Source organism: Ischnura elegans, chromosome 13 (genome assembly GCF_921293095.1).
Source record: "Ischnura elegans chromosome 13, ioIscEleg1.1, whole genome shotgun sequence".
NCBI classification, from domain to species: domain Eukaryota; kingdom Metazoa; phylum Arthropoda; class Insecta; order Odonata; family Coenagrionidae; genus Ischnura; species Ischnura elegans.
The window spans coordinates 8,810,897-8,825,868 of record NC_060258.1 but is presented as its reverse complement, the minus strand read 5'-3'; the positions used below and the strand labels follow the sequence as shown (position 1 = coordinate 8,825,868).

The 14,972-nt window shown below is 40.6% G+C and overlaps 1 protein-coding gene across 1 annotated transcript in view; it reads right to left on the bottom strand.

The window, feature by feature from the left end:
* Positions 1 to 14,972, bottom strand: part of LOC124170108 (zinc finger protein 23-like) — a 47,992-nt gene that overhangs the window by 9,340 nt on the left and 23,680 nt on the right. The window contains exons 5-7 of the mRNA XM_046548786.1: positions 12,611 to 12,679; positions 8,793 to 8,986; positions 1,654 to 2,054 (exon numbers count right to left, since the gene is read on the bottom strand). Of these exons, the coding sequence (XP_046404742.1) occupies positions 1,654 to 2,054; positions 8,793 to 8,986; positions 12,611 to 12,679 (664 nt within the window). The remainder of the gene's footprint in view (positions 1 to 1,653; positions 2,055 to 8,792; positions 8,987 to 12,610; positions 12,680 to 14,972) is intronic.

The following is a 14,972-nucleotide window of genomic DNA, read 5'->3' as shown; positions in this document are numbered from 1 at the left end:
AACGTGAGCTTGCGACGCACCGAGAGAATAACAGAAAAACGCTTACCAGAGAGAGACGACAGTTCGCTGGGCAGTAGATGGGTGTATGCAAACGAAGGTGGAATAAAGTGTGATTTCTCCCACAATGTGACTTCCCCCTTTTCTGCACGACTTACACTCCGGCGGATGACGAGGACGAGAGCAAGGCTGCTAGGAGACCAATCAGGGAGAACCTACACCACTGGACTGCCTATATAACAGCGGCCAAAACACGGCATAATCACTTCGACCTGAAGACGCCTGCTGGAATGCAGGAGAAACTGTTGACCACAACGCAACCACGACGCGGTGAAACCCGGACAATGCAGCCTACAGTAGTATTGTACTTTCAGAAAATAACATCCGTATCCAGATACCAAACATCACTTTGGCGATGTCTCCTTGTTAGCAGGGAAAAGGTTAAAAAGCCTTTTGCTCGAAATATCAATTTCGACTGCCATAGCTTCTGAGAGGATCGTAATGTAAGAGTTTGAAGAAAAGGTTGGTGAAGAGTTTTATCCGGAGTGTAGTGCTCTACGGTGCGGAAACGTGGACACTGAGGAAAGAAGACGAGAGAAGATTGGAGGCATTCGAGATGTGGGTATGGAGAAGAATGGAGAGGGTGAAATGGACGGAGAGGAAAAGGAACGACAAAGTGCTGGATATGGTTGGCGAGGAGAGGCAGCTTTTAGATGAGATACGGAGGAGGCAGAAGGTATGGATGAAGCGAGTACTTAGCGGGGAGGGGATGTTGAAAGTGGTGCTAGAGGGTAGAATGTTAGGGAGACGAGGGAGGGGAAGGAGAAGAATAGGATTTTTAGATAGATTGAAAGGGAGTAGGCATTACAGTGAATACAGGTAGGGTGGTTTCCTATTATTTTTTTATTGCCTAAATCGAAAGATTATTACTCCTGGAGTACGTATTTCATGATTTTAGATTTTTAAATGTGGATATCTATTTTTCGCGATTAAATGAAAAGTGAAAAATTTCAAGCGCCCGAAAACGTGACGCGTAAGTAGGGATGAAGGGAAAACGTCCGTGCGACGCATTTCTGGTTCCCCCTCCCGCCTTGTGATGTGACCTTGATCGAGGCTCTGAGCGCTGATAGGACACAGGACGCTAGAGGGTAGCTGAGTACCTTGCTAACTGGTAGCACTTGGCTTAAATAAGGATTATTAATACCCTGTCAAACGAAGAAAACTTTCCGACCTTAGCCAGTTTTAATAGGTGATTATTAAGACATGTTTCCCTAAGCCCTGTGCCTCATACATGCATTGGTAACCTCAGGTGATGTATAACTCCTATCCTCTCGTGTAGAAACTAGGTCCCTGTGACGTCACGTGGAGTGGAATCGCATAGGTGCCAATCTGGCCTTTTTCAAATGAGGATAAAATTTGACCCTTGCCATTCATCTAAAAAGGTATTTCAAACACCAAAAAATTTGTATATTATGAATACACTAATGGTGGGTAACGAATCGCAATAAATGCCTTTCGTTTTCTTTGATGAAGGAAACTACCCTATTAGAAGAAGGCAGCACTGGAAGGAAAGGGAGGCTCCCAGATCACTTCTTTAGTACTCCCTGGAAGTCTACCTTATTCGGTAGAGTAATGTAATAATTTCTCCATCCATACCTGTGTGAATCCTCTTGTGACGGTAAAGAGACGAACTCCGCGTAAACGTCTTGCCGCACTCGTCGCAGCGGTGCACCTTCCCGCCAGGAGGGGGCGTCCTCGAACTCTCCTCGTCGCTCGCCGTCATCCCGTTCTCGCTCCCCGCCCTGGTCGCCACGGCAACGCCCCTCGCTCCCGTGCACTCCCCCTCCCCCTCCGACGCCGGCCGATCATCCCCCGTCGTGCCACCACGCCCGGGATTGGTCGCCCCGTCCTGCATCTGCCGCCGCCAATATTCGATGCTGCTGTCGCTCTCCGCCGCGTGCCTCGGGATGGGGCTCTGTCGTTGCGTTCCATCGACGTCCGCGCAGCTGACCACGTCAACACCCGTCCGGCTCAGCAGCTCCTGCCAGCTGTCAAACCTAAAAAATGGATGGATGGGTTGAATAGCATTTTCCTCGAATTCCAATATTGAATACGAATGCCTAATCTTATCCGATGGTCTGATGAAGATAATTGTTGAAGGACAAGTGGAAGGGATAAACGGCAAGGGACGGCCCTGAATGAGTCACATAGTATAAGTTATAAAGAATGTAAAAGAGAAGAAATATGTCACTATGAAAAGGCTAGTGGACAGGAGAGAGAAATGGAGAGCTGCCTCAAACCAATCTTAGGATTGGTGATGGTTTTCCGGGTTTACACCGCGTTGATGCGTTGTTTTTACACGGTGTAAACCCGGAAAACCATCACCAATCAACTAACCGCGGAAGCCTCCGTAATAATTCAATCTTAGGATTGTCGACTAATGATGATGATGATGATGATGATGATGATGAATCTTATCCCGAATACCTCACTCAAACATCGAATACTGATTTACTGAACGTACATTTTTCCACCAATTCTAAATACAAACGGCAATAAAAATACAAAATGCAAGGCATTCTACTTCAATACGGCTCATGCATCCTCACTCAACTGTCATACACGATTACATCAAACTTTTCAAGGGCCGTTCTGTAGGCCCGGTTCGAAAACAATCATAGAAGGACAAGTGGGAGGGAAGAAGGGCAAGGGACTACCCCAAAAGAGTTACATAGAATAAATTATAAAGGATGTAAATGTTTGTGTCAATATTAGGGTGGGCCAAAAAAGTGGAGTACCCAGGAGGAACTCGATGGTAGCCACTTCCTCAAGGTGAGTTCTTGGTAGTTTCTTCGCGAAACTACCAGTGAGCTACTTAGTGAAATGCTTGGCTTTCAGGTTCTGCTCTTTCTCAGCCTTGGCTGAATTTCCTGTTGAAAGTACCTCCACAGGTACGTTATTTGTCATTATGATTGATGTTAATTTAAAATAATTTACCTTATCTTTACACTTTGTGGGATTATTTACCACCATATGATGACTTTTTAACTAAAAAATGAAATTCACTCACAATAAATGTTATTTTACATGCAATTTAGCCCCAAAATTGAATTTTCGAAACATTGCTCTACCTAGGTAAAAATTTGTTGTGTTCGTTCCAATTTGGATATTTATTCATAGACTTTGTTTCAGCACTAGATTTATTTCAAATAAACGCACAAAATTTGTCTTCATAACTGTTTGATTCTGAAATCAGCCTGATTTTTCACAAAATTTTAAACTTTAAGAGCTCAGGCGGCAGTGGTTAATATCATTCGATTTGAAAAAAATTTCGTGTGCAGGAACCTGATATCATTTCATAACTTTCCCGCACACTGCTAATTCGATCAGGAAAAATAACCTTTTTTTTCGGCCCACCCTAGTCAATAAGTCACTATGAAAAGGTTATCAGAAAGCAGAACCATGTAAACAAACCGCCATGTTGTTTGTTACCATAAATAAATTAACAATTGTAGTGAGGAGGTAACAATAGTAGCGAGGGATACGAGGAAAAACTAACAGGAGTCGTGTGTTGAGAGAGCTACGAAAAAGACGTGTTTTCAAAGACGGGCAGAAAAAGAAAGTAGAGGATGGAAAGGAAAAGGAGGCGCCCACAAGAAAGAACCGACAGAGGGAAGGATGCGCAAATACAATTCCTTCTTAAGCTAAGCTCTTGAAAATGTACCAGTTTTCTTTTACATTACTGTCTTTCAGGTCTTGGACATCGGAGAAGCTTGCCTATTACCCGTTGCTATGGTGTGTTTATAATTTTACAACTCTTTCCTTGAAAGGATGCATGAATAAAAATGGTGGAGAGGGTTTGAGAGAGGGATTGCGGAGGGAGATATCCGGCAGTGAGTGGAGTTGTGGAGCATTGAACCATCCAGCAGTGTTTGAGTGAAGCCGTGGAGCAGTAAACCCGATAAGTGGAACTAAAATCATTACTATAAACACATGAGGAAAAGGGGAAGAGCTAAAAGCCCATTGGTATAGAATTAGGAAAGTTAAGCAATCTATTTCTTATAATGTCTGATAGTAAATTGGGACCAATAAGTCTTCCTTTATAATGTTTTGAATACAAAAGTGTAAAAGTGATTTAGTGCATGTTATTTCATATTTAAGTGTGTTTCTATACCCTAAGGTAACACGAAACAAAAACAAATGGAAGGTGAGTGAGTAGTGCTAGAGTTTGTTTGTGAACAATATGAAAAATGATTCACTCAAGGACAATTCATGAGTGATCATTTTGGTCTCTAATTCTTGGTCCATCAGTGGTGCCTTTTCTGGGAACTGCAACGCCATAACTTAAAATCTTCTTTGCGGCAGACCTCATTTGTCTTGTAATGTTGACACGAATTCATCGTAAGATAACTCATTTTGAATGAGTGACTGTGTCGACTGAGCCATGGAGTAGCAAAATATCTCCCGGCGTAAACCCAACAGGCCTGGAGTTGTCCTTACATCTATTTTGTTTGCGATGATATGTGATGTTTTTATGGTCTAAATATCGTCAAATTCACGGTCTGTTGATAAGCCATTTTAGACAGAAATATTGATGACGTAAAAATCACCGCCCACACGTTAACTACAAAATTATCAACCGCGACAGGCGCCGTGAATTCAAACGTAGCAATGAGAATGCTATTTCTCAAGACGTCACCCAGTGGCGCTGACTCCATGGGGCCTGAGGGGGCCCAAGCCCCCTCAAAAATTCGTTATGGGTGTGAGGAAAAAATGTGTCACGCTTGTCGATTTTCTCTTGAGTGTCCAGATATCGAGATTCGATTTATCAGGGTTCTAATTCGGATCATATGACTCTTTTAAAATGCTTAAAAAACTTAAAACTCTCTACTTATAAAATTTCCCGGGGCAAGATCCCCAGTTTGGGCCCCCCCAATATTTTTTGTAAGTCGGCATCCCTGACGTCACCTATCGATATCAAAACTTAGCTTAAGGTCGTGAGTGGCAAAATGGAGGGAGCGGTGAGGTAGGGAAGTAAGGAAGTGACTGATTTTTTGCCATATTTAATGAACACTTTGTTTGCGGGTCTTCCAATCACAGCCTCAAGATCAATGTGTGTCGTCATTGCACAAGGCACCAATTATTGCATTTCGAATATACGTGTCGAGATAAATGTGTCTGTACGTGGCTCGGCCTTGAAACATGATTTAAATATGTTTTTTTTTTCTTTTGATCTGTCAATTGTAGCTCTTTTTCTATCAGCATCTGAAGTGTGGATCTTTTGAGGAAATGTGGATCTGGAAGTGTGGAATTTTTGTGGATAAGCATCTGAAGTGGGATACACATGTCACGAAATAGTCCGAAACGTTGAACTCAGTGTTTTATCTTGTATCTGTTTTGAAGCATACCCTCAGCCTAAATGTACTCAAAACTCTGTATTACGGTATCTTCTATTCCCAGATCTCCTATGGTGTCATACTCTGGGGAAAATTCCTCTAGAGCAAAGAGTATATTTTTAATTCAAAAAAAGTTAATTAGGTCCATGTGTAATGAGTCTTATCGGGCACATTGTAAACCTCTTTTTCAGAGACTGGGATTTCTAACTTTTCATTCTGTGTATATTTATAATGCTGTGCTGTATATTAGGAAACACCTTACTGATTTTAAAACAAATAAATTTTATCATTTGTATAAGACAAGAAGTTGTGATGATGTGCATGTTTTAATGTCAAACCTAAGTACGACTTTGAAAGGGCCCCATGCAATGTGTGTAAAGTTGTATAATAATTTGCCACTAAAGATTAAAAAGGAAAAAAGATTTTTGGTGTTCAAAAAACAAGATGGCTCTTATCTTCTTGATAAATGTTTTTACTCTGTAAATGACTATCTTGCATCTACACTGTCGCGGGACAAAAAGGAACGATGTTCCTTCAACTATCACCCGAAAGACCAGAGAAACAGTTTTTAAACATTCAAAAAAATACATATATTCTCAACTTAACAATATCAAGAAAGTAATGGATAATAATGACTTTCACTAATCAGTACAATAGTGGGGGCAACTTCACCCGTCAGTCAGTCAGCAAATCCTCCTGTCTGTCGTTTGGCCAACATGTGCGCGCACTGGGGGTGGGGGGGGGGTTGGGGGAGTGGTCAGGGCAGCTGATGGCACCACACACTTTCACCATGAGTTCCACTCGCTGACTGCCTCACTGACTCAACTGAACTTCGAGAATTACGACGACTCGTCGTAAGCACACACACACACAAAATTGAACATCGTAATACAACTACGCCCTCCGGTGGCAGTTACAAGAACTAAATATACCTGTGTTTACGGAACATACACATTAGATTGTAGTTATGTATATATATTTTCCAAGACGTGCCTTATGTACTTACTTTGGTCTACCTTTAGTATTGTATCTTATAGGCAAATAAATCTATTCTATTCTATAAGTTTGAGAGATTTTTAAGGTTTTTATGATGAAATTCACGGCTATTTCCAGGTTTTTTCGCGGTAGACGAAATTCACGGCTTATTCACGGTTTCAAGGTTTTCACGGTTGAGGGGGAACCCTGTGGTAAAATCACCTGGTAGGCCGCTTTGAATGTACCTATTCGTTCTCCCTTTAGCGCGTCATGGACGAACTTAACCTTTGCAATATACAGTGAGTCCTCGTTTAACTTCACTTACCGTTCCTAAAAAATGTGACGATAAACGAAATGACGTTAATCGAAACATAATATCCCATAAGAAACAATGTAAAAAGTGAATATCGGCTCCTAGACCTCACAATTCCTATGCGAAAAAAATTTAGCGTATCGTATCTGGGGCATTTTAAACGATGGGAATGCCAAGCTATGGCATAAATACGAGATCCTGTCTTCATCGACGACAATAGCAGCACTGACGTAAATCCTTCTCCATTTTTGTATCTTCCCGCATTTGCTTTTCGGCTTCGCTATGGTGGTCACCCGGGCGAGCGTCGCCTGGGCATCATCATCGCTGAAACATCGTCGCAGTTAAGGGAACCAAAATTATTGTGAACACGGCGAAAAAAGTGACGACAAAAACTCTGAGTTCTGCACGGAAAAATTCCTTGAAATCACTTTTTAGGTTCCTGAAAACCATTATGTCAAGTAAAACTTTGTGCACCTACCTAAATTCATTCATTTTTTTTTCAGAAATTTTTCAGAATTCATTTTTCAGAAATTTTGCTAAAACCGTAATCTAAATTAACAAAAAACACACCGTTTTACACTTTATTTAGACTGACTGTATTACCGCCCACAAAACGAACAACCTGCAACGCCCGCCGCTTCGCATTTTTTTCTCGCGCGAAATTTAAAAGCCCTGACGTTATCGCGAAGCGAAGGTGCGATAAACGAATGACCGTCTCAAAATTTTCGTGACGTTATCGCAAAATGACGTTAAATGGGGTGACATAGAACGAGGACTCACTGTACTCACTATTTCTGGGAAGGACCATCTTATCTACTCTAAGATACTTCCAATCCCACGTGCGTATTTATATTATTGTGTAGTGTACGTTAAAAAGCAAATGGTTGACTTTTAATTAAATGATAAATATCACTCGTACAAAACTAGGAGATGTAATGATGTGCATGTCCGACCATCTAACTTATCTCTGACACTAAGTGGACCCAGGGCAATGTGTACAAAAATCTATAATAACTTACCCTTGACTATTAAGAATGAAAGGAGACTGCCCAAATTTAAAAAAGCAGTATTCTCACTTCTAATCGAACAATGTTTCTATAGCATAGACGAATATCTGTGTTTTACAACTAATTGAGTAAATATCGATGATGGGGTTTGTACTTTTAGTTTATTTGACGTGCGTTATACACATGCCCTGTTCTTATCAGTGTATTGTGTCTGCTGGCAAACAAAATTATTATTATTATCCCCAGATCATTAGTGAGTCATAATTTTTTCGTGTACTTTTTTAGATAAGTATCTAAAAGTAATAATATTTATTGTTCTTGGACAAATGTCCATTAAAACATAATATGAATATTACATACAAAAGGGATCACAAAATACACTTGTTCAAAATATATCAGATATTTCCGAATGGAATTCAGCACAACTAACACATCAAGGCATAGAAATTGTAACGTTTTAATTAATTTCTCTTAGTTTCACTTCACTTACAAATATTTTATTGCACTTTATATGATACAAACTCGGGAGCCATAACTATCACAATCCGACTCCCCCCTTTTTCTTTTTGCGTCCCCCACTACCATTATTGCTTCCTCACTCCTATTGTTAATTTAATTCATTTAAATAAACAGCATGGCAGCTTGTTTACAAAATGAAACCTTGAAGTTAACTCAAACAATCGTAGCAAGAAAACCTAAGTATGCACATATACCCAGCACAACATTTAGGGTAGAACATGAAAAAAACTAAATAAGTAGAACATGAATAATGATAAATCATTTACTCCAACAAATATGGCATTTGATTTCAAACAGACCTGAGGTTAATGTTATAAAACATTAATTATGAATAGTTGAAATCTCAATGAGGAACAAATAAATGCACACTTAACAAGTTTGAAAACCAGTAAATACTTTCCAATAGCATGGACACAAATTTTTAAACATGCTAATGGTATTGCAACTGTGATTTATTATGTATTTCACATTATTCAAGAGTTTGTGGGTGTTTTGAATCTAAAAATTGGAAGGTGAGTAATGTTACAATGGAGATCTAAATTAAACCTGACAATGAGACGACGACTCACTCACTCACTCACTGACCTTGAGTTGACATTGGCCTCACCGGAGTCCTCGTTGTCCTCATCCGGTCGGAGTGGCGGCGCCCTCGTCGCCGCCCTCTTGTGCGTTGGCGATGACGAAGACCCTCCCCTCCCCACTTTCCTCTTCTCCTTGCGCGCCTTCAGGCTGAGGTATGGGTTCGGCAGAGCGTTCTTCGGCAGCGACAGATCCCTAACCTAGAAACAGAGAGCGCAAGTAACTGAGTACAGGTACCGTCTGAGAAAAATGTAGGGTGGTTTCCTATTATTTTTTTATTGCCTTAATCGAAAGATTATTACTCCTGGAGTACGTATTTCACGCTTTTAGATTTTTAAATGACGATACCTATTTTTCGCGATTAAATGAAAAGTGAAAATTTTCAAGCGCGTGAAAACACGACGCGTAAGTAGGAATGATGGGAAATCTCTCCGTACGTCGTATTTCTGGTTCCCCCTCCGCCCGGTGAGGTGACCTTGAGGCGAGGCTTAGCGCTGATACGTCGCAGGCTGCCAGCGGGTAGCCTAGTACCCTGCTGACTGGTAGCGCTTGGCTAAAATAAAGATTATTAATACCTTATAAAACGAGGAAAACTTTCCGACCTTAGCCAGTTTTAATAGTGATTATTAAGACATGTTTCCCTGAGCTCTGCGCCTCATGCATGCATTGGTAACCTCAGATGATGCATAACTCCTATCCTCTCCTGTAGAAACTAGGTCCCTGTGGCGTCACGTGGAGTGGCATCGCATGGGCGCCAATCTGGCCCTTTTCAAATGAGGATAAAAATGGACCATTGCCATTCGTCTAAACCGGCATTTATAAAACGAAATAATTTGTATATTATGAATACACTAATGGTGGGTAACGAATCGCAATTATTGCCTTTTGTTTTCTTTGATGAAGGAAACTACCCTATTGCACTAAATATCCTTCATGAATATTGAGTGTACGCCTTAATTCTGGCCAGTGAAATACAGCAGGCTCCCGATTATCCAGCTGCGGTTTATCCTTCCAATCACCAACCTCAATGTGGCCTTATCTGTTTGTTATGCATATGTTTTTAGTAGTCTTAAATACAGGGTGGTTGCCTGGGGTCATGCTAGTTGTACCACTAGGCCACAGAGTATACAGAGAGGACAAAAGCTATTTTCTCCCTTTAAAATTTGTAACGCGGAATGCGCGCATCGGCCATGCTCTAAGCACGTCAAAAGACGGCGCATGTTCAAATATACCATTCACTGATTCGCAACCATCACGTCCACGGCCGATTCCCTGATTATAAAGTGAGTAAGTCTTTGCTTTATTTCCCGATTATAATCGTTATTCCCACGCCCTTCTATCCTTCGGAGTTGAACCCGATTGCGGAAAGTTATTCCCCCATTATTAATACACCTTTCCCTTCGCACAAGTGGCAGGGGTTCAAACGCGTCAATAGCTTTTCTTGCGTCTTGCGAGTATTTATCAGACTTTAAAATCTTATGTAAGCAGAAGACTTGAAGCAAAGCACATTTTTTACACAGAATTATGCTACAAAGAAACTAATAAGGCTTGAAGTTGAGTAGAGCCTGTATTTCCCAAGTCTGCCATTTTTCTACTATACTTAACATTGGCTTCTAATGATGAAATCCATAACCAATAATTCAGTTATAATGTAGAAATCCAATGTAAAACATCAAGAAATTAATACTCTGCTCCTTATCCCTCAGCATAGGTTAGTTAATATCTCAACGATACCAATCTTTTCCAAGGCAGCATTAGATGATGCACTGAAATATAAGCAATGGCATCGAACCTCATGATGTTGTCCAATTATGGGAACATAAATAATATTAATATCATAAATAACTTACCTTGCGAGATCTTTCGGGAAACGGAAAAAAACTTAGGTCGCTTTTGGGCATTCCTGAGTTATTCTTGCAATCAATTGCAGAACAACAAGTGACATTCAGACAGAACATTCCTCGCCTTTCAATATCCGCCATCGCATTTAGTGCTCACCAAATAATGAAATGTGTATGCGATTCGCACTTTGAAACACGAATAAGATCCTGGATTTCACGCCTTCAAACCGCGCTAAAAGACTCGATGCTTGGGATCATTAACGCGCTTAGAACATCGCCGGAAGCGCATTTCGCGATCACAGCTTAGGGCGCCCTCTGTCCTCTCTGTATACTCTGTGACTAGGCTATTCAAACTTCAAAAATGGGCCATCAGGATATTGATGGGTGTTAATAAATCTGCTAGTTGTGCTCAATATCTTGACTCTTCCTTGTATTTACATTTATTATGTTTCAATATATGTCGAAGAGCAGCACCTTACTTTGGGTTTGGTTTTAAATAGCGACGTGCACCTGTACAGCACCAGGAGGAGCAAAGACTTTAGAACCGTGTCACACAATCTTTAATTATATGCAAAAGGTCCTTCCTACGTTGGTTGCAAATTCTTCAACCACCTGCCTTCGAATATTAAAGTTGTTAACTGCCTCCTGGATTTTAAAGTAAAGTTGAAAAGGTATTCGATATCTAATGCCTTTTATTCTGTAAACGAATTTCTTTCAATGTAATGTGTTTCATTTTATTCTCTTCTTTATTCTATTTCTTAGACTTGTCCTATACATGTTAAAGTGTCCTGGGATGATTAAAATTATTATTATTATTTGAGTTTATGCACTCTCTCAGCTGATTAAAACCAGCTGGAAATATTCACCTATCCCAAGATCAATTTAGGATTAGGCTCGGATGCTAAGGAAGAGAATTCACAGAGAAAAAATCATTCGCCTTGACCGGGATTCGAACCCGGATCCCTCGATTTCCGGCCGAGTGCTTTAGCCAGTTAAGCTACCGAGGCGTCATTCTTCCCTGTGGAAATTTTCCCTGTGGAAGAATGACGCCTCGGTAGCTTAACTGGCTAAAGCACTCGGCCGGAAATCGAGGGATTCGAGTTCGAATCCCGGTCAAGGCGAATGATTTTTTTTTCTCTGTGGATTTTTCGCACAATTTGTGCATTGCGGGTGACTCCCGTAAAGTTATCACCGTGGCTAGTCCCAGTATACTTAAATTCGTCAAGAGAATTCACCCTATCCTAAACTGTCCGATCATGCCCGACCCAGGAATCGTCTCACGATCTGGCAGGTCTGTAGTAAAACAGCTTTTTGCCCGAAGTTAATCAGTTGTTTTTTAATTCCCAGGTCTTCGACTTCTTTTTTGAATATTTTAGACAAGACTCCCTCGGCAGAGATTATCAGTGGGTGTATGTTGAAGTCTTTCAACTTCCAAATATTTTTTATTTCACCGGCCAAATTCTGATATTTTTGTGTTTTCTCTCTTTCCGTAGACTCAACATTGTGATTTAGTGGCACTGCTACATCGACTATGTTTGGTCTTCGCTGTAATTTGTGGATCAATAAAACATCAGGCCTATTGTAATCTATGGTTTTATCTGTAAGTATCGGTCTATCCCAGTAAAAAATGTGTGTATCTGTCTCTAGTAAGAAGGGTGGATGGTATTTGTAATATGGTGGAGTATTATTATTATTAATATGGAGGATTTTCCAGTCGCCCAGTAGATTAGATTTACCCACCGCTCAGTTAAATTAGTCTTCAAAAATCGCTATTGGAACGTGCAAAAGTCGAGGACCGCCTGTAGTTGATTATGGTAGTGAAATAGAGGGGGAAGGAGCCTCTGCACCCCCCTAAATCCACTCATGTTAGAAGGACTATTGTTGTAGGAAGAAATGGGATCGAAGTAAAGTTATTATTATAAGGGATGGTCATAGCATTAAATGCTGATGCATTGTATCCAATTGTCATGAAGGAAAACTTACCTGGAGCATCGAGTCTTCTTTCTCGCTAACTTTTGAACCATCCTCAGGATTGGCTGGACTCAAAGGTATCTGCAAGAATGTGAGAAAAAAATCCAAAATGTTTACACACTCAACACATTTATATTTGTGGAAAAAAAATTATTATGCATACACGACATAATTGGACTGCCAGGATTGTCAAACCATGACTTATTTAAATAATTTTAATACAGTTACAGTAAGTCCTCGATCTACGTCACCCCGTTTAACATCATTTCGCGATAACGTCACGAAAATTTTGAAACCGTCATTCGTTCATCGCACCTGCGCTTCGCGATAACGTCAAGTCTTTTAAATTTCGCGCGAGAAAAAACACGAAGCGGCTGGCGTTGCAGGTTGTTCGTTTTGTGGGCGGTAATACAGTCAGTCTAAACGAAACTAATGTGTAAAACGGTGTGTTTATTGTTAATTGCGATTACGGTTTTAGCAAATTTTCTGCAAAATGAATTCTTAGGAAGGTGCGCAAGGCTTTACTTGACATAATGGTTTTCAGGAACCTACAAAGTGATTTCAAGGAATTTTTCCGTATAGAACTCTGAGTTTTTGTCGTCACTTCTTTAGCCGTGTTCACAATAATTTTGGTTCCTGTAACTGCGACGATATTTCAGCAATGATGCCCAGGCGACGCTCGCCCAGGCGACCACCATAGCAAAGCCGAAAAGCAAATGCGGGAAGATACTAAAATAGAGAAGGATTTACGTCAGTGCTGCTATTGTCGTCGATGAAGACAGGAACTCGTATTTATGCCATAGTTTGGCATTCCTATCGTAAAAAATGCCCCAGATATGATACGCTAAAATTTTATCGCGTAGGAATTGCGAGGTCTAGGAGCCGATGTTCACTTTTTACAATGTTTCTTATGGGATATTAAGTTTCGATCAACGTCATTTCGTTTTTCGTCACATTTTTCAGGAACGGTAAGTGACGTTAAACGAGGACTCACTGTACAAGTCTACATTTACACTCCCCTCAAAATCCATTTTTACACAAATAATAAACTAAGACCAAAGTAAAAAAGACAAGAAACAGCAAATTTAAAAAATATACGATTTTAAAGCCCTCAAAACTCAATTATATTCATCCTATAGATAAATATAGTGGCGTGAGTTGGAATGGGCTCAAAAAAAATTTCCTCCCGCAAGCCATTCCATTCCTCTATCCCCCTATCGATGTAGGAAGGACAATTTTTGTTTATTTGACAGCTGCCTTGGGGCCTTAGAAAATACTACGACACCTCAACAACCAACATGATTCAATCAAGTTCACCATGGAAGTGGAAAAGGACGGCTGCCTACCCTTTCTTGACGTACTGGTGACGAAGAAACGCAATGGAAAACTCGGCCATGGAGTCTACCGTAGGGCGACACATACGGACCGATACCTGCACGCCTCCTCACACCACCACCCTACTCGGAAGGCAGCTCTAATCTCGACATTAGTGCACAGAGCATACTCCATCTCTGACCAACTTTCACTTCCCTCCGAAAAACGACATTTGGTGACGGCCCTGGCCAGCAATGGATATCACAGTGACATGGTCCTTAAAAAGGACCGCAAAGGTAGAAAGAAAACTCAAGAATAAGACACCAAGTCCAAAAACGGAGAAACCCAAGGCAGCGGGTTATGCGACAATCCCCTATGTGGCAGGCACCAGTGAAAAAATCGTGAGACTCCTCAAAAAATTCGACGTAACAACACGCTTCAACTGTGTAAAGAAGACTGGAGAACTTCTTCCGACTCCTAAGGACCGTATCTCTTCTCACGCCTACGAGGGAGTTTATCAAATTGAATGCAGTTGCGGTATGTCATACATCGGACAGACTAAGAGAGCTGTGAAGTGCCGCATTCAAGAAGACAGAAGAGCGGTGAAAAATAAACAATTCCATCTGTCAGCTGTGGCTGAGCACACTCTCAGTGAACCTGGACATGACATCAACTCGGAAGAAACAAAAGTCATCGCCAGAGAATCCCGATATATTTTCCGAGGATCATCCGAGAGGCGATTGAAATTTCTAAACATTTAATAAACTGTGATAGGTGAGGGTATTTGGCTTATTGGACGTTAAAGTAAAAAAAAATTCATCGGGAGGAAAAATCGTAAAACTTGAAAAAGTCGATTATATTTCGAGATATATCGACTTGAATTAACATGGGAGCCTTATGGGACTAAAACTTTTTCTCTTTTATTTTGTACTTTTAAACGTTTGATTTACATGATATACAGTGAGCATAAAGTATATTTTTTGGTCGATTTTTTGGTACGGTTGCCATTGAGAAGAATTAATATATTTAGTATTTTTTATTATTTTTTGAACGCTTTCAA